General features: G+C 39.1%; 1 protein-coding gene across 3 annotated transcripts in view; it reads right to left on the reverse strand.

Annotated features, from left to right (window-relative positions):
* mkrn2 (makorin, ring finger protein, 2) overlaps window positions 1-23,955 on the reverse strand; it is a 24,373-nt gene continuing 418 nt past the window's right edge. For all 3 annotated transcript variants that reach the window (XM_043707968.1, XM_043707969.1, XM_043707970.1), the window contains exons 2-8: window positions 20,159-20,287; window positions 17,577-17,755; window positions 14,559-14,899; window positions 9,905-10,119; window positions 8,122-8,232; window positions 4,000-4,144; window positions 1-1,868 (exon numbers count right to left, since the gene is read on the reverse strand). In XM_043707968.1, coding sequence (XP_043563903.1) covers window positions 1,686-1,868; window positions 4,000-4,144; window positions 8,122-8,232; window positions 9,905-10,119; window positions 14,559-14,899; window positions 17,577-17,755; window positions 20,159-20,287 — 1,303 coding nt within the window. In that variant the 3' untranslated portion in view covers window positions 1-1,685. The remainder of the gene's footprint in view (window positions 1,869-3,999; window positions 4,145-8,121; window positions 8,233-9,904; window positions 10,120-14,558; window positions 14,900-17,576; window positions 17,756-20,158; window positions 20,288-23,955) is intronic.

The following is a 23,955-nucleotide window of genomic DNA, read 5'->3' on the forward strand; positions in this document are numbered from 1 at the left end:
TTCTCTGCCAAAGGAAAATTTTATTCAAAGCAGCACTACTACAAAATGGAAAAGGACAAGCATTTGTAAATACAAAACTTTACCCAATATCTGGCAGATACAACAGAACTCAGAATTCATTTATGGGGAATTTATCATCTATGGTAGTTCTACCACTATTTCAAATTAACTTTGGTAGACACTGAAATACATTTTGAGGGGGAAAACACCAGTAAGAGCTGGTGAAGTTTTCAGAGTTAGAATCTCACTTTCCCCATTCCAGTTAATACCGCTTTTTAAACATTGCAAATTTAAAAGGCTTTATGTTATAACTTTCAAGTTGAGTAGTTAATGAAAAACCCTGACCTTCACAATTGCTTCAGCAAGTCTCTACTTTCTGATATGACTCAATTACAGTTCACATGTTACATTTGAGCTGTAGTACTTCCACATAAACTACAAACACTACCATCAAATAAAGTAGGTTTGGCTAGTAGAATTTTTTAGTTCCTTGTTTCTCTCTTTTTCCATTCCCAAAATACAATTTGGAAGGACAGTGAACAATTTCTGAATACCTACCCTGTCCCATATCAGCAGGAAGCATGGGATAACAGGATTACAGATTTGTCCTCTCCTTGAAACAGACTACCCATCACACTGAAAATGCCTAGTTGGCAACTGAATTAATGGAACTAATTAAGTGTGAAAATAATTTTATTTGCAATTCTGGGACTTTGTGTTTTACTGAGTTTAATCATAATACTGCACTAATCCACATCATTTCAGGTCCAACATGATTAATGAGAATGCTTAGCAAAGTAGTAATAAGTAAAAAACAATTTAAACTATTTTATTTGTAAATCACTTCAAATTGTATGATCTGTGATACAATATATTTTAATTTTCTTCCATTTGTCCAGGTAACTTTAAAAGAAAAGGCAATACGTAACATTTTTCACACGTACTTGTTAAAAAAAGATTTATAACCTTGATCAGATCACTTCAGTCTAATTGCCAGGGAGAGGGTTAAGTTGTTCTTCTACAATTGCTGGTAATTGATTGAAAAATAGCAAGATACTGTAGGCTGGCAGCAACTTATTTGTCTGGCAAGAGGATGATAACAACTTTGATGGTGAGTATATAGTCCTGCTATTAGTAGGCAATATTCTGGGATGCAGAAGTCGGGTACTGCATCAAAGGAGGGGAAGAAGTCAAAATTAGTTAAATCCAGACCACTCTATCGCATCATATGGAGCCAGTTCAGCAAAGCACTGACACATATCCAACTGAGCTAGGAAATAAGTAAAAGGGTGAGAAATGAATAAATTTTGTAATTTCAACAGTGAACACAAGCTACGCATTTCTTTATGACTAATGTATACTCTATCAATTAGTTACATCTTTTCCTTTTAAAATTACAACTAGAAGCTAATGCCAGAAAAAGGGGTCTGAAACATATACTGAGTAGTGTGCTCTGCAGTGATTTTTTTTTCTTAAAAAAACACTTCAGAATTTTTAAATAAATCAAATACAATTAAATATAGTGAACCCTGCAAAATACAGTTCTGATTCAACCATTTCATTGTACCATTTGTTCCTATTATATAGGAGTACTAGTTCAAACAACTTGGAACCAAGTTTCCACAATTAGGTGAATCAGGCATGTGCTTCAGCAGAAGTTAAGGTGTAATTTAGTTTATAGCATATTATAACACTACAGAAACAGGCTGATCAGCCAGACTCTCATTGGATGCAGTGTGCTCATCTGCTCCTGAAAGATGCATGAAGAGATCTCCAAGTTCTGCTACTTCATCTTCAGCTGTACTTTGAGGAATATCCCTGTGCTCCCGCTCTTCAATAAAATCCCACAGTCTTACTGAGTGAAGGAACTGCAGGTTAAATAAACAAAAATCAGTATAATTGTGCACTGCATTTTTCTGGAAACTGTTTTAGAATGTATAATTGCACACAATTTATATGCTTTGTTTATTAAGCAGATGTTCAGGTTTCCTTTTCCAACAGGGAATAAATTCATATAATTACTATGCTTGTGAACATAAACATTGTACTGATGCTTCAGCTAATAACTACTTCATTGATATAGATTGAAATTAAATTTGAAGTAATGAATAATGTTAAAAAAGCCTTGAGATCTGTACGCACTTAGAAGCAAATGGACTCATTCACAACGACAGCATGGTTTTGTTCAGGGGAGGTCATGCCTCACTAACTTGATCAAGTCTTTTGAGGAGATGACAAAGTTGTTTGATGAGGGAAAAGCGGTTGATGTTTTCTACATGTACTCCAGTAAAGCCTTCAACCAGGTGGAAGACTGGTGGAAATTTGAAGTCACATGGTATCTGGAGTAACCTGGCATTTTGGACTCAGAACTGGCTTAGTCACAGGAGACAGAGAGTAGCAGTGGAAGAATGTTTTTCAGAATGGAAGGCTGTGACTAGTGGTGTTCCACAGGGATCAGTACTGGGACCTCTGCTGTTTGTGATCTAAATAAATGACTTGGAGGAAAACATAGCTGGTTTAATTAGTAAATTTGCACATGATGCAAAGATTGGTGGATTTGCAGATAGTGAGGAGGTTTGTCAGAGGATACAGCAGGATATAGATCAGTTGGAGGTTTGGGCAGAAAAATGGAAGATGTGGGGTGATGCATTTTGGAGCGTCAAGTACAGGTGGAATTTAGACAGTGAATGGCAGAACCCTTAGGAGTATTGATATGCAGATGGATCTGGCTGTGCAGGTTCACAGATCACTGAAAGTGGCAGTGCAGGTAGATAAGATAGTTTAAAAAAACTTGTGTCATGCTTGCCTTCATTGGAAGGGGCATTGAGTATAAGGATAGGCAAGTTATGCTGCAGCGTTATAGAACTTTAGTTAGGCCATACTTGGAATATTGCGTACAGTTCTGGTCACCACACTACCAGAAGGATGGGGATGCTTTAGAGAGGTTAACCAGTATGTTGCCTGGTATGGGGGATTTTAGCTATGCAAGAAGGTTGGATAGATTGGGATTGTTTTCACTGGAATGCAGGATGTTGAGGTGCAACCTAATAGAAGTTGATAAGATTTAAAAGAAATGTGCTTCACATCAGAAGGTAGTGAGTACCTGGAACACATTACCAGGGTGGAGGTGGAAACAGACACAATATCAGCGTTCAAGAAGCACCAGGATGAATACGTGAATAGGAAGGGAATGGAGGGATACGGATCCTGTAAGTGAAGACAGTTTTAGCATGCAGGGCAAAATGTGGCGGCACAGGCTTGGAGGGCCAAAGGGCATGTTCCGGTGCTGTATTGTTCTTTGTTGAGTCTGGTCCTTTCAGAATTAAAGCAAGGGCAATTGTAACTTAATGTTGATTATGGACAAATGTAACAGGTTTTTATGATAACGTGAACATTAAATTCTAAAACAATATGTAGATGAAGCTACAAAGCAGGGCCACTGTACAATTTAAGACTTCAAATCAATTTAAAAATACCATTAACAATTTGATATACTTTTTGTTTCAGTGGATGGTCACTTATAAAAGTCAAATTTAACTGAATCTTAAAAAGTAAATATATCCAAATTTGCACCAGTGTTCTTAACTGGGTAGCCCATGTTAACTATCACCAGTGTTGATACAGTAGCTGGATGTAGGTTTGCTCGCTGAGTTTCGGAGAACCAACTGGAACTCTATCAACAATCACATTGACTTGGATCCCATTTACCACCCCCGAGAAAATGAATAGGAAATGTCATCACCATAGGAAATGATGTCACCACAAGAAATGACATCACCAACCCTAGGAAACTCAAACATACAAATATAAAGCAGTGCTTCATTTGGAGGCTTACTGAGGATGTTACCTAATACGGTGACGAAACGTCTGAAAACAAACCATCGTCTAGAACCCTGATAATGGTTCACCAGCTGATGCTTTTCAAAATCATGAGAAGTACTGATAAAATTGGCCAAGACAACAACATGCAGTTAAATATTTGGAACTTTGATTATTTACCCTCACATTGCCTTCTGAACTGAGCTGTTTCCTTGGCTGCTCAGGTACTGCCAATGTTCCATCAGGGTAAGCGTGAAGGTAAAGGCACTTTCCACCAAATGGACAGGACCCTTTCCCTTTGTCAAAGTATTTACAAGCCTTCTTGCTGTAAAATAACAATAGAAAAACAAAAGAGGAAGATGCATTTAATTCACAATTCTTGCTGTATTTGATTGGATAAAACGATCTGCATTTTATCCATCTACATTTTCAAAAGTTCCAGACAAGCCAGGTACAAAGCTGAAAACATGGAACTGTCAATTATTCTACCATTGTTAGCTATTTTGTATTTCCGATCCCATTTTTTTACTTACTGGTGAGTCTTAAATTACAACACCTCAATCTTTTTCATACAAACGTGAATTTATAATCATGTAGCTGCATTACAGTAAATTTTCCTTCTCCTGCAGAGGTTTGAAGGAATGGGCAGAGCAGTGGCAGATGGAGTTCAACTCTGATAAGTGAGAGGTAATGATTTCAGGGAGGTCAAACAATATAAGTGAATATACTGAGAGGGGTAGATGAAGTGAGAGATCTTGGCATGCAAGTGCACGTTCCTAAAGACAGCAGTATAGGTGATAAGTTTGTAAAGAAGGCATATGAAATTCTCTCTTCCATTGGCAAAGATATATAGTAGGGATATAATGACGAACTTTATATAAAGTGCTGATGAGGCCACAACTGGAATATTCTGTGCAATTCTGGCCACCACATTACAGGAAGGACATAACTGGTCTGCAGGGAGTGCAGAGAGATTTACTAGAATGTTGCCAGGCTGCAGAATTGTAGCTACGAACAGAGATTGGAGAGGTTGGAATTGGTTTCCTTGGAACAGAAAAGGTTAAGGGGTGACATGATTGAAGTATACAAAATTGTGAAGAGTTGATATTCCTCTTAAGACTATAAGACAAAGTCAAAAAAACACAGATTCAAGCTAGGTGGCAGAAGGATTAGAGAAGATGTGAGAAATAGGTTTTCCATGCAGAGGGTGGTGGATGTTTCGCTGCCTGAGTAGTGGCAGAAGCAGAGACCCTAAACTCTTTCAAAACATACCTGGATCTGCACCTTAAGTGCTGTAAGCTGCAGGAAGGTGGGAGTAGAAAGGGCACCTGGGTGTCTCTTGGTCAGCATGGAGAAGATAGGTCAAATGACCCCCTTCCGTGCTGCATCATTTCTACTTTCTATGGTTTCTATTGCACTAGGTGGTATAACAGGTAGTGTCAGTTATAGTGAATTTGACGCATGTGTGTACTGGAAAAGAGAAGGATTTGGAAAAGTGAATCCAATACAAATCCATGAAACTATATCAAGAACATAAGTTGAAAAGCTGATGACTCTGAAAGCTGTGACGGAAAGCAAGTTACTGATATTAAAAGCCATTTTTTAAAAATAGCAGCTCCTATTTCACTCCAAGTGGTGTATATTCTTAGAACATGATGTGGTATGTGAGCAGAGATAAGATGTGTATGCCAAAGATAAAAACATGTAATGCAAACACACAAGCATTTGGTTCCTCCCAGCATCTTGCTAACTAAAGCAATGTTTCATAGCTATTGCAAAAAATTAGTAGTTATAGAAACACGGAGACAACTTGTTATAACTTAGACTTTGAAAAATGACCTATAAAGTATGGCAAAAAGCCCCCAAAATTTCATGTTAAAAACAGCCCCTTAATTTGACCGTGTTAAGAGCAGAACATTCATTTAGCTATAAAACAAAAACAGAAATTGTTGGAGAAACTCAGCAAGTCTGGCAGCATCTGGGGGAAGAAGACAGAGTAATATTTCAAGTCCAGTCACTCTTCATCAGAACTGTTAGTAGCCTCGTGACATTTATTCTGAAACCAAAGTGATGGATGGGGAAGTGTGCAGATAGGTAGCGACAAAGCTCAGAAAGTGAGAGATATGAAAAGGCAAGGTCAACAAGGAGCTAGCAGGCCAGAACAAAGGAGAAACTGAATATTGATAATAAGTGCCAAGGGTGAGAAAATGGGTCAGCTGTGCTGAATGCAACTCATATGATGTGATAATAGGCCCAGGAGCACATGAAAATAGGTGACATGACTTAAAGCAATCCATGTCATAACAGGGCCAGGTGTGGAATAGGTAACAAACAAACAAGGAAGGAATCAGGCTATAAAGTTATTGAGCTCGATGTTGAGTCTTAAAAGCTGTAAAGCGGAAAATGAGATGTTTTCCTTCACACTTGTCCACTGAATTATCATTTCCCAACTTAAATACCCCTTAAAGTACAAGCTTGTGCCTAAAATCTTTGTTACCAGTGTGCACATTATGCCAAATTCTGAAACTTTTTTTTGCTACATGCGTTATATTATAAAGATGCATATTCAAGTTTATTTATAGGGCCTTTTCAGGAATACAGTACACACACCATATAAGGTAATTATTCATGTTGGTCAGAATATATTCTCCTAAAAGAAGAAAAGCAGATGTATACTCAAAACAGAAAAACAATTTGGAAAAAAATAACACTTGCAGTACCTTACTGTAAGCTCACTTATTGAAGTTAATCATACTTTATGTATTGAGATTAAAAGTTACATTTAGCCTTTAGGGGAAAAACAGAAAGATTGTAGTGCAGCCTTTTGTCTGAGTTTATATTATAGACTTTGCTGACCTATGGACAAATACAAAATGACATTTTATAAATCTAATTATATAATCATAGGATACAGGCAGAATATTCACCTTTTAAATTCCCGTAACTCCATTCACAACAGTTCTGCAAATTACATTTAAGTTGTGTGCTGGCTGAAAGAGTCAATGCCTTCACAAGGGAAGGGAGAAAAGTAGTTAGAAATTTTCAACTTTTGGGTCCATCTCCTTCAGTTGAAAAATCAAAGTGCAATAAAGTTGTATTGGTATTGGGAGGTCATGACCTACAGGAGTTGGGAAATCATGTTGAGGCTGTACAGAACATTGGTTAGGCCACTTTTGAAAAACTGCGTTCAGTTCTAGGTTTCCCTGCTATAGGAAAGATGCTGTGAAACTTGAAAAGAAATTCTTTCAAAAGAAATTTAGCAGCTTGGAGAAGTGAGATTGCTTTGGATTTCTGACATACTAAATTTCTGCTTACTCCATTTGACAAGAGATTATGTTCAGCTAGAGTATCATCTAGGCCTGAGACCAGTGAAGTGCCACAAGGATCGGTGCTGGGTTCACTACGTTTTGTCATTATATATGAATAATTTGGATATGACCATAGGAGGCATAGTTAGTCAGTTTGCAGATGACACCAACATTGGAGGTGTAGTGGACAGCGAAGATGGTTACCTCAGATTACAATGGGATCTTGATGGGCCAATGGGCTGACGAGTGGCAGATGGAGTTTAATTTAGATAAATGCGAGGTGCTGCATTTTGGGGAAAGCCAATCTTAGCAGGACTTATACACTTAATGATAAGGTCCTGGGGAGTGTTGCTGAACAGAGACCTTGGAGTGCAGGTTCATAGCTCCTTGAAAGTAGAGTCGCAGGTAGATAGGATAGTGAAGACGATATTTGGTATGCTTTCCTTTATTGGTCAGAGTATTGAGTACAGGAGTTGGGAAGTCATGTTGCGGCTGTACAGGACATTGGTTAGGCCACTGTTGAAATATTGTGTGCAATTCTGGTCTCCTTCCTATCGAATGTTTGTTGTAAAACTTGAAAGGGTTCAGGAAAGATTTACAAGGATGTTGCCATGGTGGGAGGATTTGAGCTATAGGGAGAGGCTGAAATAGGCTGAGGCTGTTTTCATTTGAGTGTCAAAGGCTATAGGGTGACCTTATAGGGGTTTATAAATCATGAGGGGCATGGATAGGATAAATAGATAAAGTCTTTCCCTGGGATGGGAGAGTCCAGAAGTAGAGATCACTTGAATGCCTTTTGATGCTGAAGTGCTTATAATTTAATCATTTTCGTACAAATCATGGCTGCCACACAACCAGTGAAAAATACTGACTGAAACAGAACTTACTTTTGATTAACTTATGAAGCACCTTCACTATGATCTTATTATGCTCTTGCTGAATAATCTTCAACAGTGGAAATTCAACACCCATCTACAAGGCTAGGATACCTTACCTCATTCCCTGCTTGAATGCTTCAATAAGCTGGTCCTTCTCTTCTTTATCCTCCACCCAATAAGCACTAGGGATTACAAATTCAGAAACCACTCGACACTCAGGACATGACCTAAAGCAGCAATTGTTGGTAAATAGAGATTTTTAAATAGAATATTAGCATGTGCAAGATAGCAAATACATTATAACCCAAATGATCTAAATGAAGAATTGAAGGAATTAGCAAATTTGTTATATGGATAAATACATATGGCACAAGATTTGAGCACAGTATGAATTGAGGAACAATGTTCCATTCTTGAAATCTGGGGATGTCAAACATCATCTGAATGTATCACCCTTCACTATGAGACTGCATTAGTTGCATACAAACTCCAATATATTTGTTAAACCCAAATTCCCTTCCACAAAATTTTGCTGACTTTTCTCGATTAACTGTTTTTTTTTAAAATAAAGTGCCCAGCTACAGTCTCTTTCCAAACAATATGAACACCTTCTCTCTGTCAGATGCCGAGTCCCCCAATAGTTCTTCCCGACAAAATAACTTCCCTACAAAATAATGGAAGTATGACCCTACAGTTTTGAAGGTGCCCTGAACAAAACGCCCCATCAAAAACCCAAAACACTCTCCTTTTGAAAAACAGGGGTGGATTGACAATGAGAGAGAGATTGCCACTGAAATCTAGCCCAAAATTTAGGATTCTCTACATGTACAGTAATAAAGTGTCAAAACACACTGTAGCCATTATTCTCTAAACAGCAAGAGCACAAGATTCTCAGCATTAATCAGTTGAACAATGTGCAATGAGCACACTACTTTAGATTTAAAGCAACTCTGCATATCATCGATTTCATAGAACCTTTTGCTCACCTAATTGAATACGTTGAAAACATGGCTGCTTTTTTTTCCTTCGCATCCCGAAGCACTGGAGGTAAAAGTAACATTCCAACTGATATGTAATCAAACCAGATTACTTCTAGTGCTGATCTCTGACTGTCAGATATAGCCAGTATTGAATTGCATTAGGTCAAAGGGTTGGATTGGGAAGAATTTCATCAACATAGTTTAAAGCCTTCACTGGATTGTAGCATGTCAAATGCAATTTTTAAGGAAAGGAAATGTCATTAGTCCCATTCTTCCCAAATCAATGGATCCAATATTAAGACTACCTAGCAGTTTGTAGCACTGTTTACGCAGTATAGAGCAAACCTCAACTTGTCCATGCTTTCTCAGATAGGACGACAGAGATTGGAATCTCTCACACAAATAATGTCTCAACAAATCAGCCTTTTTCCATACCATTTATCATAAAAAAATCCATAAGATAAAAATCTATGACATACGTTTGGATTGAAAAAATTTTATTAAAATAAATTAACAGATTTTCCTGTAGCAAACAAACTATTTTTACACACATTTATGTGCAGTGCTAGTCAAAGGCCTCATTAATTGCTATAATAAATCAAACCAGTCCAGCATAAGGAGGAATGGTCCCCATATAGTTATTGATTCTCCCAGGGTGACCCATTCCTTTGTCTGTCCAACTGTTGCTCTCTCTCTCTCTCTCTGGGCTCCATCCGAACCTACGCACTGCCCTCACCACCACCCCCACCCTCACAAAATGCAATAACCTTCGCACGTTCAAGCAGGTGCTTCACTCTGTCAACTATCTCCATACCGTACCGACATCTCGTAGAACGCCACATTAAAACTGCTGGCCAATTGTTTCATTAACCATAAAAATGACTATGATGTGCATATCAATAAAAATAATTGCACTCACTTGATTATTTTATTTTCAAACTGCTTCGCACATCTCCACTGTCTAATGCAGGACAGACAATATGGGTGAATACAGTCGGAAAGAATTCCAAATCTTCTCTCAGATGGTATTACTTTATCATAGACTATTTCCATACAAATGTTACAGACTTTATCTTGACTCTTTTGCACAGCAAAGGCTGTTTCCATGTCATGCTCAAATGCCACAAGGCACATCTGAATGAAATAGTAAGGTAACAGTCAGCATTTATGGGACATACTGAATAAATTTACCTACCTGATAGACTTAACACCACCCATCTTGTGATAGACAAATGGGGCTTTCTACATATTGATAAACTTTCCAACTAATTCCTGCTTACTTAAGGTTAATTTACTTGTAGTAAAACATGAATAAAGCAACAGGGGCCAACGTGTGGTGTTGGAAAAGCACAGCAGGTCAGGCAGCATCCAAGGAGCAGGAGAATCGACATTTTGGGATGAGGAAACTGTTGAAATCCACATTGATCCTGTGTGGCTGAATAAAGCAACAACAAACAGAAACAGGAATGAATAGAATGTCAGGACCTTTAGTGTTAGTTGGGCAACTAGATGAATGTCAAGTCCAGCATGCAAACAAATAATTCCACACAATTTTAGGTGTCAGCCTCAGCTCACTAACAGTACTTCCTGGGGTGGTGGTGGAATGATAATAATAACAGAGGTTGCCAGAAAAGCTCAGCAGGTCCAGCAGCATCTGTGAAGAGAAATCATTTTGGGTCCAGTTCTGAGGAAAGATCACCGGACCAAAAACATCAACTTCACAGATGCTGTCAGACCTGCTGAGCTCTTCCAGCAACCTGTTTTTGTTTTTGGTTGACAGCATCCACAGTTCTTTTAGTTTTTATTGGTGTACTGGTTATTTCATTGAACTAATACTCCAGAACTGTAGGCCAAAGCTCTAGGGAGATGGCAAAAGTTGAATTCAATAAAAAAAACTGAAATAAGAACAACCAGATTTCAGAAGTTCTTCATTAGGTATAAAATGCTTTAGGGATTGCAGGAATAGGAAGATAGGAGCAGATGAATATGTGGCTGGGGTGCTGGGGCAGGACATTTTTAGATCATTGGAATCTCTTCTGGGGGAGAAGTGACTTGTTTAAGGAGGATTAATTGCATTTGAATTGGAAGGGGATTAATATAATTACAGGCAGATTCGCTAGAGCTGCTTGGGAGGATTAAACTGTTGGGTGGGGGGTGGTGGGAGTGGTGAGACCCAGGGATACAGTGAGGAAACAAAGCAGTCGGAGACTGATGCAGTTGGGAAAAGGAGAAAGTTTAGCATTAGGAGTAAAGCAGGGAACAAGGTTGGACTTATAAATTAAATTGCATTTATTTCAACGCAAGATGCCTAACAGGTAAGGCAGATGAACTCAGGGCAGAGTTGAGAATATGGGACTGAGATGTCATAGAAATTACAGAGCCGTGGCTCAGGGATGGACAGGACTAGCAGCTTAATGTTCCAGGGTATAAATGCTATCAGAAGGATAGAAATGGGAGCGAGAGAGGAGGGGGAGTGGTGTTTTTGATTAAGGATAACATTACTGCTGTGCTTAGGGAGGATATTCCTAAGAATATGCCCAGGGAAGCTATTTGGGTGGAACTGAGAAATAAGAATGTGATGATCACCTTAATGGAAATGGTAATATAAACCCCTGAATAGTCAGTGGGAAATTGAGAAACAAATTTGTAAGGAGGTCTCAGTTATCTGTAAGAATAATAGGTGGTTATGGAAGGAGATTTTAATTTGCCAAACATAGACTGGGACTGCCACAGCGTTAAGGACTTGGATGGAGTGGAATTTGCACAAGAAAATTTTCTGATTCAGTGTGTGGTTGTACCTACTGGAGAAGGTGCAAAACTTGACCTACTCTTGGGAAATAAGGCAGGGCAGGTGACTAAGGTATCAGTGGGACAATGACCATAATTATATTACTTTTAAAATAGTGATAAAAATGATAGACCGGATCTCAAAGTTAAAATTTAAATTGGAGGAAGGCCAACTTTGACAGTATTAGGCAAGAACTTACAAAAGTTGATTGGGTGCGGATGTTCGCAAGTAAAAGGCTGGAAAATGGGAAGCATTCAAAAATAAGATAACAGGAGTTCAGAGACAGTATGCTTCTGTTAGGGTGAAGGGCAAGGCTGGATGACAAGAGAAATTGAAGTTTTAGTCAAAAAAAGGAAAGCAGTAGGAGTATACTTAAGAGGGAAATCAGGAGGGCAAAAAAGGGACATGAAATAGCTTTGGCAAATACAGTTAAGGAGAATCCAAAAGGATTCTACTAATGCATTAAGGACAAAAGGGTAACTAGGGAGAGAATAGGGCCCTTAAAGATCAGCAAGGCCCCATATGTGTGGAACTACAGGAGATAGGGGGAGATATTAAATGAGTATTTTGCATCAGTGTTTACAGTGAAGGAGGATATGGAAGATAGGGAACATGGGGAAATTATTATCGACCTCTTGAACAATGTCCAAATTATTGAGGAAGTGGTGCTGAATGTCTTAAAACTCATAAATGTGGATAAATAAAAAGGTGGACCTGTTCAGCTATGCCCGATAACTCTGTGGGATGGGAGGGAAGAGATAGCTGGGCCCCTTACTGAGATATTTGTATTATAATAGCCACAGGTGAGGTGCTGGAAGACTGGAGGTTGGCTAACATGGTGCACTATTTCAGAAAGGTGGTAACGAAAAGCCAGGGAACTATAGGATTGTGAGCCTGACATCAGTGGTGGGCAAGTTGCTAGAAGGAATCCTGAGGGATAGAATTTACATGTCTTTGAAAAGGCAAGGACTGATTAGGAATAGTCAACATGGCTTTGTGTGTAGGAAATCAAGTCTCACAAATTTGATTGAATTTTTTTGAAGTAACAAAGAGGATTGTTGAGGGCAGGGCGGTGGGCATGATCTATATCGACTTCAGTAAGGCGTTCAAGAAGGTTCCTCATGATAGACCTTTTAGCAAGGTCAGATCACATGAAATACATGGAGAACTAGCTCAAAGATAGAAAACAGAGGGTGGTGGATGGAGGGTTGCTTTTCAGATTAGAAGCCCGTGACCAATGGTGCGCCACAAGGATCTGTGCTGAGTTCAGATCCTTTATGTCATTTATGTAAATGATTTGAGTGTGAATATAAATGATATGGTTAGTAAGTTCGCAGTGAAAACTGGAAGTGTAGTGGACAGCAAAATAGGTTATCTCACAGTATAATGGGGTCTTGATCAGATTGCCCAATGGGCTGAGGAGTGGTGGATGGAGTTTACTTTAGATAAATGTGAGGTGCTGCATTTTGGAAAGGCAAATTAGGGCAGGACTTACACACATAATTGTAAGGTCCTGAGGAGTGGTGCAAAACAAAGAGACGTTGGAGTGCAGGTTCATAGTTCCTTGAACTTGAAGTAGGTAGGATAGTGAAGGCATTTGGTATGCTTGCCTTTATTTGTCAGCGCATTGAGTATAGGAGTTGCGAGGTCATGTTGCGACTGTACAGGACATTGGTTTGGTCACTTTTGGAGTATTGTGTGCAATTCTGGTCTCCCTACTATGGAAACTTCAGGTTGTGAAACTTGAAAGGGTCCAGAACAGATTTATTAAGATGTTGCCAAGGTTGGAGGGTTTGAGCTACAGGGAGAGGCTAAATAGGCTGGTGCTATTTTCCCTGGAGCATAGGAGGCTGAGGGGGTGACCTTATAGATATTTATAAAATCATGAGGGGCATGGATAGGATAAATAGACAAGGTCTTTTCCCTGGGTTAGGGGAGTCCAAAACTAGAGGGCATAGGTTTAAGGTGAGAGGGGAAAGATTTTCATGTAGAGACTGGTGTGTGTTTGGAATGAGCTGCCAAAGGAAGTGGTAAAGGCTGGTACGATTACAGCATTTGAAAAGGTATCTGCATGGGTATATGAATAGGAAGGGTTTAGAGGGATATGGGCCAAATGCTGGCCAATGGGACTAAATGTATGTAGGATAACTGGTCAGCATGGACGTCGGACTGAAGGGTATGTTTCTATGCTGTACATCTCTATGACTCTATGTTGAAAGTTCATGAAAGGTGTGATATGAATGCAGGTATTTTCTTTCCAGAAAGCATCAGAGCTCTTGTGGATTTGTTTGCAGCTATGCTACTGCATAACCATTTAGATCTCAAATTTTGATAGAGAGAATAACACAGGAAATGTGCACTAAACATGACACTTTATATATAATGCATATCAGATGCACCATTTTTGTACCAATTAGAAAAAGAGAACACGTAGTAAAGAATATAGTGAAGTGAAAATAAAAAAAACACTGAAAATCAATAATTCTGAGAAAAGGGAGGTTTGAGTTTTAAAAGTATTGTCATCTTGCATTTCATTCAGCACACAGCACTATTTTACAAAAGAATTAATGCTTTAGGATGGAATTTCAATAATCTTATAGCATGACAAAGATTAAAGATTAAAATACTTGGAGCTTGAATAATCTTATATCATGATAAAGATTAAAATATTTTCAGTTAGCATAATTCAACTTTAAGTTGGCAATAACTAGAGCAACAAAAATACAAGTTATGATTAAAATAGTTTTGACGTACTGATTAGTACATTACTTTGCACCACACTTGCCTGCTCATGTGCTCTTCGTTGCTCAAGGTCAGTAGGATGAAGTACTTGCAGTCCACAAACTTCACACACATCCCCATGAAGGTATAAACAGCTGTCACCATAATGACATTCGCCAACTGAGGCAAAAGGACACAGCTGCTGTGCAGAATTATTGCTGCATACTGACGCTGAAACATCTAGTCCACTGCGAACTGCATCCAAGTAAGAGGGGGGCTTCACTGGAATATCCTCATAAGCAAATTTTGCTGGTTCAGAGAAATGCGATGCAGTCTTTGTTGAGTTGCAGTATGATGGTGGAAAAGGAAACAATTTAGATTTTTCTGCTGCACGGTTGCAAAGGTCTAGAGAGAAGAATAAGTTCAAACAAGATTGCAGCATGAGATGTATTTAAAAGTTACGCAATCATGCTTAGTAGATGTTAATGAATGCACAAATGGTCACTTCCTTTAAACTTTCCTTCCAAAATCTCTAACTGAGCTTATAAACATTCGAAAATGTGTAAAACCAAGTCATTTTAGGCATACTTAAATGGAATTATGCTGAGATACTGATTAAACATGCTCAAACGACAGAGGAGATAAGACCTGAATGAGCAGGCATTCCAGGGATTGAAAAGTGAGACAAAATAAAAATTTAGAGGCAAAAAAATTATATTGTATGAGTGAATTGAATGCAAGTAACATTCAGTTTAAGTTATGATTTATGTATGGTTCATAAACAAAGAAATTCATAATGCATGGCACAGTTGGAAGGAATACAAGAGTGAGGTCCAGCATAGACTATCTGCATGTCATTTAAGAAACCAAGGCTGCAGTACAGGTTAACAAATTATAAACAAATAAAAATAATTTTTCTACTTCATAAATAGCAAAGTAAATAGAATTGAAAAAGAAACTGTTTCGCCTTGTGCTGACAAGATGGTTCTACTCAGCTTGTTCTTTGGAGCAAAAGTAAAATGATACCAAAAATTGATTATAGCAAATCTGTTCCTTGGATCTTATGTATTTTTTAAAATCGACAATGGCTCATCGGCATTCTTAGTCAGCGTTTAAAAGAAATCTGTTAAACTATTTCATTCCTGTTTCAAGGTTGGTTAGACAATAATTACTGTAATGATAATTAATGGGAACAATTATTAGCGCTGCTCCAATTGAACTTATCTTGTGAATAAAATCAGTTCTATGCAGTTCAAAAATACTTTTATACCTTGCTTTCACAAAAACTGCATATTTAAAATTTGGTCCCAGCTAATTAAATACAATGAGTTACATCATGTATCATCATGTTCATGGCACTTTTGTTTCTACAGCAGCAGTGGACCGCAAAGTTCTTAAATGAAATAAAACAAGGAAAACTCCAAGCTAATTTTTCTCTGCACTGGTATTCCCTTCAGACATTAGAGTGTGTTCTTTCTTGATGGACATTAAGGTCTGCTCATAAGAGGTGCATTCTCAGTATGAAAATAGTCAATGTAACATATGATTATTGATTTTTATCTTATTTTTGTAAGATCAAAATAATATTTTAACAAAAGATGACAAATTAAAAAGCTTGTACTCCATTTACTTAAAAATACTGTTCAGGCTGTAGCTCACTCTAGTGGGTGAAAACAAGATTTGCAATGAAAAAAATCATCCTGGTTACTCCTGGATTTATCAGCAAAACTAGAATTGGTAGAGATTTCAAAGACAAACAAGTCTTAGTAAAATAACTTTTGCTTTATACGCGCATACCTTAAAACGCATAATACAATTTACACTATGAATTGAATTCTCTCAGCAAAGCAAAGTTACCCTATCTTACACTTAAAGTGATTATCAGTTGGTACTTCCAATTAACAGAGACTTAATAATAAACAAACATCATCCATGGTACATGAAAACTGTTCTGTGCAAATGTAGAACCATTTTAATAAAATTAAAGTCATGCCAATCAGGCCAGAAGCGTAGATAATGTAATTTTTGAGTGATACTAAATAAAAACCCAAAGAACTGTGAATGTTGTAAATCAGAACCAAAAACAGAAATTGCTGGAAGAGCTCAGCGGGTCTGGCAGCATCAGTGAACAGAAATCAGAGCTAACATTTCGGGTCTGGTGACCTTTCTTCAGAATTGGAGGTGTAAGTCCAGCTCAGGACTAAATAGAACACAAACTACACACCAGTCCAAGACAGCAGCAAGCTAAAGGAATAGAATCAATTGAGAGTGGTTGGAATCCATGGTAATCTTTGAGCTTCCAATGTTAAATGAATAATATTTCACCTCACCTGAGTTTCAGATAAGCTATTTGACAAACAAAGAAAGTGGACAGGTTGAGAAATAGTTGGTAGACATTGTGCTTCCAGAGAATGTCACTGAAAACCAGAAGTGCAAATATGGTCAAAGTTGAAGGTTTCAGAAAACTTCAAAAAATTATTGCAGCTGAGGAGTTTATAAAATCATGAGGGGCATGGTTATGGTAAATAGATAAGATCTTTTCCCTGGAGTGGGGGAGTCCAAAACACAGGTTTAGGGTGAGAGGGGAAATATTTAAAAGGGACCTAAGGGGCAACATTTTCACACAGAGGAGGGTGCATGTATGGAATGAGCTGCTAGAGAAAGTGGTGGAGGCTGGTACAATTACAACATTTAAAAGGTATCTGGACAGGTACACGAATAGGAAGAGTTTAGAGAGATATGGGACAAGTGCTGGCAAATGGGACTAGATTAATTTAGGATATCTGGTTTGCATGGATGAGTTGGACTAAAGGGTTTATTTCAGTGCTGTACATCTCTATGCCTCTATGACTGTTTCATGAAAGAACATGTACCAAAGATGGAACAGAGGGAATGGAGGTTAAGGAGTGATTGATGTCACAGGCTCTCTGCAACTTCTTAGACTTCACTAGATGTGCCAAAAGCAGCAAAAGAGACATCTCAGTATGGTTTTGAGTAGCAACATATTTCAAAACTAAGTGGATCAAGAAATGTATGAGCAAAATGGGCACATCATTAATACAAAGTCCTTTTTTGAACCCACCTCGATCTTTTAGTTCAAGTGTTTTCTTTTTACATCTTCCAGATTCAGTAACCTTGACGGGTACAGTTGGTTCTGCAGTGACAGGTTCTGCAACTGCATCATAAGCAACAGGTGTGCAGGTGACTCTCGAGATTACTGGTCCCACTGCTCGAGATCCAGGAAGTCTCACATGGTCATACCTTGTCAATACAAATAGAATGCAGTTAGATAAACAAACATCAACACTATCATTACAGAATGAGGCATACTAGTAAACTGCACACGTTAGTAACTCAAGTATAAACATGACCCACTTACATAGGAAGAAATTTTTACCTTGCAGGCAAAAAACGAGAGAGGTAGGTTGTCAGTTGAGAACTGTAACAAGAGGCCCAGTGAATTTTACTTGTTGGGTTTTTGTTTATATATTGTTCCGTTACCTGCCTGAATTGGATTTTTAGAGACAGCTCATTGGCTTAGGATTTGCAAAGTTTGGCAGCCCTGAAACCACTGGCTAGTTGGGTTGGGGTTGTGAAGAGTACTTTTTAAATTGGAGGAAGAATAAAACCCACATAACAGCAAGAAAAGGCAAAGGATAAACTATAGAGGCCTTTTTTATTCCTGCTCGAACAGTTAAATGGATTGCAAAGAACTGGGAAAATTAAGTGGTTAAAGCACTAATGCATTTAAGACTTGCCATCTGTTACACCATTTGTAACATTTTCAGGTATTTCACAACACCACTCCTTTGCAGTAGTTTAAAAATACATTACATTTCCATAAATATTTCCAGGCTCTACCTTTAGCTATGTCATTTCATTGGAGCACACAGATTCTACTTTAACTGGTCACTTGTACCTAACTTCAGCAGCCACAGGAGGTAATGGAGACAGGCATGAGTTTTATACTTGGGTTCCATGTGTGGTCAACAGTTTATTTTGGAAGGCAGTACTGGTTTACAGCTGACAGCTGACCAGCTGCAAACTCAGCTCCTACTCCCTAAAGCAAACAAATACCACAAGCCTTTCACTGAAAACAAAAAAAGCTCAGAAAGTCAAGAAACATGCGTTGTTCTAGGCACAAAGTCTTACACAACTGAGATTTTAAATGTTGTTAAAACATCTCAAAAATTGAGAAAAAAGTCAAAAGGTTAAAAGTTAAGTTTTAACACATGGCCTCCAACACCTAATAGGACAAAGGCAACAGATATGTAGGAACACAACCACTTAAAAGTCCTTCTTCAAGCTACACATGATCATAGAATCCTTACAGTGTGGAAACAGGACACATCAAATCCACACCAACCCTCTAAAGAGCATCCCATCCTATTGAACCCCTACCCTATCCCTATAATCCTGCATTTCTCATGGCTAATCCACGTAGCTTGCATGCCCCTGGACACTTTGGCCAATCCACCTAACCTGCACGTCTTTATGTGATGTTAAAGAGTTAACTTGCTCTGCTGACCTGCAGGAGACTAGATGCCCTGAGACTAGAGTGGGATGCCTCTGACTTCCAGATAGATTATAATAAATTACATTATCATCTCCTAATACTCAGAGCCATTTCCTTGCTATTCAGAGCTACTTTCATTGTCATCTCCTATCATTTACATTTTCATCCCCTATTCAAAAATCAATAAGAACATTACAATTGGAATTTGACTACTCCCCTATAGTTACAAAAATACAATTCATACCAGATCTGCCCATCAAGGGATGATTTGCATTACATTGTTTCTGGAGATGATGTGGTCACTGCATTGTGTCTTAAGTGGCATGTAATTGTGAGGGAGTAGCTGGGGGGTTGTCTCGAGTGGCATGTGACTGGGGGTTGTCTTCTGAGCATTACTAACTGTGATGTAAAGACTTTGTATAAAGGAAGGACTGTTTCCTTTGTTCAAAGAGCTTCCCTAGCCACAGTTCGCAAGCATGGCAAAGAGTATTCAGAGTTTCTCCAAAGCTTGTATTGTACTGTGTTTAATAAAAGTTGGCACATAGCAGTTGCATTAATTGAGTAAGGATCTCAGGAAAAACAACTTAACATTTGGACTGTGAGAGAAAACTGAAGCACCCCAATGAAACCCACACAGACACAGGGAGAATGCACAAACTCCACATCCTTGGAGCTGTGAGACAACAGTGCTAACCACTGAGCCACCATGATGTCCTTCTATCCTCTACATCAAAATTCTCTTAATACTCTCTCCCTGAACCATATGCACCACAAGCCTTCAAGAAGGCTATCATTATTTTAAGGGGAATTAGGTTGGGCACCAGTTCAGGTTTTGCCAATACACAACATCACATAAACAAGGCAGAAATAAATCGGCTTAAATCCACAGAAGCACAAGCAGACATTTAGGCAATGTATTCAAATTTAAGCAATAACTGATGGAGGTAGTTGTGCCAGGAACAAAACAAAAAGTACAAAGTATTTGTGCTCCCAGGAAAACACGAATGGCTCTCTTCGAATTTACAATGGCAATCTAATATGCTTGTTGCTCATTGAGTCTTAAAATCGTATAACCGAACAATTCACTTCCCAAAATAATTTAGTGGTAGTACAGTAATAGTTGAAGATAACAAAATTATTAATCCTACCTGCAGTGGTCTCCATAGGCACACTGTCCTTTCTGGTAGAACTTACAGATGGTAGATGGCTTGCTCGTGGACAAATCATGGGAAAACATACATCGGCTCCCTTCACGGCAGACCCCATGCATAAAATACCTGAACAGAATTATTTAACAGGGTTTAGACCAATTTACATCAATTAACAGTATAAGCACACAGAACCACAGTTGAAATATCAAATGGGTTACTCATCATTACTTATAGAATTATCTGCAAAGGAGCACATGAAACAAACATGCAAGTAAAAGTCTGTACAAATGATGGATGATGCCATTACTACATTCATCACTGGGGTGAATTTATATTTTACAAAAACAATCATACACATGTAAACAAATGTTATAGAGGCCTGTTCCAACTCAGGTGATTTAAATTTCTGGTTTTAAATTTAGAAAACGTTAAATTTTAACATGTTGCTCAAATTTTTCACTTATTGATCTCCAAGCATATTGCACTATGAAGGTTTGGATCTTCGATGTTAACTCTCCACCAAATAGCATGCAGTGTTATGCAGTTGGAATTTTATGAATCCATGCCAGTTACAAACTGCTACAGAAATGTTAGTTAGGGTGGCCATTGTTGTGAACCGTAGGTCAACTGCTAAACTTAAGAACCAACAAGTGAAAATGTACAAGCTGGAAGATTTGCCATGAAATATTAAGGTTGAGCATGACCTAATAGGGCTTTTCAGTTATGGAAAGTGTTGATGGAGCTTACATCGCAACAATATTTCCAAGTTCAGTGAAAAGCAAAACTAGAGACCCATCAATGTAACAGACTGTCAAATACAAAATTAAGGAGAAATGCTTTCACTCACAGTGCAAGGATGTATATCTCACTACTGCAGGGAGCAAATGAAGCATGTAATATCTTTCAATTTTAAGGGGAGACAAGCCAAACACATGAGGCAAAAGGGAGTAGACTTTTTTAATGTTGACAGAAGTTAGGTGAGGAAAGATGGAGTTTCTGTTGTGGATCATAAGTGTCATCATGGACTGGGTGCATCAAATGACCTGATGTTTGGCTGTATATTCACTACAATTCACAACATAAAACTTTGGTAAAAGGGGAACTGTGATTCTGGTCATGGCATTAATCAACTCTAGCCTCCCCACTACTCTTGACCCACTCTTGACTCCTATCGGACCAACAGATCCACGTCAGATGCCATATCACTTGCCCTTCACTCCTCCCTAGGTGCCCTTAGGGCAGCACGGTGGCTCTGTGGATAGCACTGCTGCCTCACAGCGCCAGGGATCCGGGTTCAATTCACACCTCGGGCAACCGCGTGTGTGGAGTTTGCACATTCTTCCAGTGTCTGCGTGGGTTTCCTCCGGGTGCTCCAGTTTCCTCCCACAGTCCAAAGATGTGCAAGTTAGATGAATTGGCCATGCTAAATTGCCCGTAGGTGTTAGGTGGATTAGTCAGGGGTAAATATAGGGGGGGGTGGGTTTCTCTTTGGAGGATCGGTGTGGACTTGTTGGGCCAAAGGGCCTGTATCCACACTGTAGGTAAGATAATCTAATCTAATCTAATCTTGACATCAAGACCAGCTACGTAAGAATCCTACTTATTGACTACAGTTCAGCCTTCAACACTATTATCCCCTTGAGACTGATTACTAAACTTAGTGATCTCGGACTAAGCCCCACTCTCTGCAACTGGATCCTCAGTTTCCTGACCCACAGGCCACAATCAGTGAAGATTGGGGACAATATTTCATCCTCACTAACACTCAACACAGGAGCCCCCTACTGTACTCACGGTATACCCATGACTGCGTCACCAAATACCAAACTAATGCCATTTACAAGTTCGCTGATGACACCACCATAGTCAGTCAAATCTCAGACGGTGACGAAACAGACTACAGATGGGAGATGGAATACCTGGAAAAATGGTGCACTGAAAACAACCTAGCTCTCAATGCCAGCAAAACCAAGGAACTCATTATTGATTTTCGGCGGGATGTTACTCATGTCCCCTTACACATTAGCAGCACAGAGGTGGACTGAGTGTAGAGTGTCAAGTTCCTGGGAGTGGTCATCCTTAACACACTTTCTTGAACACTTCATGTGGATGCACTGGTTACAAGGGCCCAACAAAGTCTCTTCTTCCTCAGGCACCTGAGGAAATTTGGCATGATGGTGGATACCCTTGCCAACTTTTATAGGTGTGCCATTGAGAGCATTCTGTCTGGATTTATCACTACCTGGTATGGCAACTGTACCATTCAAGATCGGAGATGGTTCCAGCGAGTAGTGAACTCAGCCCAGACAATCACAAAGGCCAACCTCCCATCTATGGAATTCATCTACCAGGCCCGCTGTCAAGGTAAGGCGGCTGGCTTTTTTAAAGATCCATCCCACTGGCAATGTTTTTCTACAACCTCCACCATTGGGGAAGAGGTACAGAAGCCTGGACACACGCAGCAGGTTTCGTAACAGTTTCTACCCTAGTATTTTTATAATACTGAATGAACTCACAAACTCATAACATTTGCTGATACCTGTGCTTTCATTTTTGCAGCTGTTTAACTATTATTTACTATCTATGCTACTTAAGTATGCGATCTGCCTTTATTGCTCGTAAGACAAAGCTTTTCACTGTGCCTCGGCACACGTGACAGTAAATTCAATTCAAGTACAAAAGTATGATGCACATTTAACTCTTGATCTTCAGGGTTGACTTTTAAACACAATGAGAACAACAGACTCCTCAACAAAGAATTTACTTAAGAGGTGTGGCACAAAGCTTGTTCTAAGGAGTGGTTTTTAAGGTCAACCTTTAATAAAAAGAAGTGGATTCGAGAGAGTTTAAGGATAATTCTAGATCACTGGCAGCTGAAAGCACATGCAGCAATGATGTGACAAAGAAAGGGGTGATCCTTCATGAGTTTCATAAGAATGATGGGCAAGCCAAAATACATATACAGGAGGATATAGCCATCAAAATTTTGCAAGGGCTGAGACAGAGAGAATTATAGAATCCCTGGTGTGGAAACAGGCCCTTCAGCCCAAGTCCACACTAGCCCTCTGAAGAGTATCCCATCAAACCCATTCCTCTACCCTGCTACTCTACATTTACCCCTGACTAATGCACCTAACCTATATATCCATGAACACTGTGGCCAATTCACCTAACCTGCACATCTATGGACTGTTGAAGGAAACTGGAACACCCAGAGGAAACCCACATAGACAGTCACCCAAGGCTGGAATCGAACCCGAGTCCCCGGCGCTGAGAGGATAGTTACTGGAAGTCTGCTTAGAAAAGCCCTGGAATTGTGGTGATCAAGTTTGCAAAGCTGAATAGGCTGTGGCTGTTTTCCTGGAGCGTCAGAGGCTAACAGGTGACCTTAGAGGTTTATAGAATCATGTTTTGGAGATGCCGGTGTTGGACTGGGGTGTACAAAGTTAAAAATCACACAACACCAGGTTATAATCCAACAGGTTTAATTGGAAGCACACTAGCTTTCGGAGTGCCTCTCCTTCATCAGGTTGTTGGCAGGAGGGCCATAGATAAGGTAAATAGACAAAGTTTTTCCCCTGGTTTGAGGGAGTCCAGAACAAGAGGGCATAGGTTTAGGTTGAGAGGAGAAAGATATAACAGGGACCTAAGGGGCAATGTTTTCACGCAGAGGGCACGTATAGAACGAGTTAACAGAGAAAGTAATGGAGACTGGTACAATTGCAGCATTTAAAAGGCAACTGGCTATGACTCTATGGTTTGGTATTTGAATATAAGGGTTTGGAGGGATGTGG

Source organism: Chiloscyllium plagiosum, chromosome 18 (genome assembly GCF_004010195.1).
Source record: "Chiloscyllium plagiosum isolate BGI_BamShark_2017 chromosome 18, ASM401019v2, whole genome shotgun sequence".
Classification (NCBI taxonomy): domain Eukaryota; kingdom Metazoa; phylum Chordata; class Chondrichthyes; order Orectolobiformes; family Hemiscylliidae; genus Chiloscyllium; species Chiloscyllium plagiosum.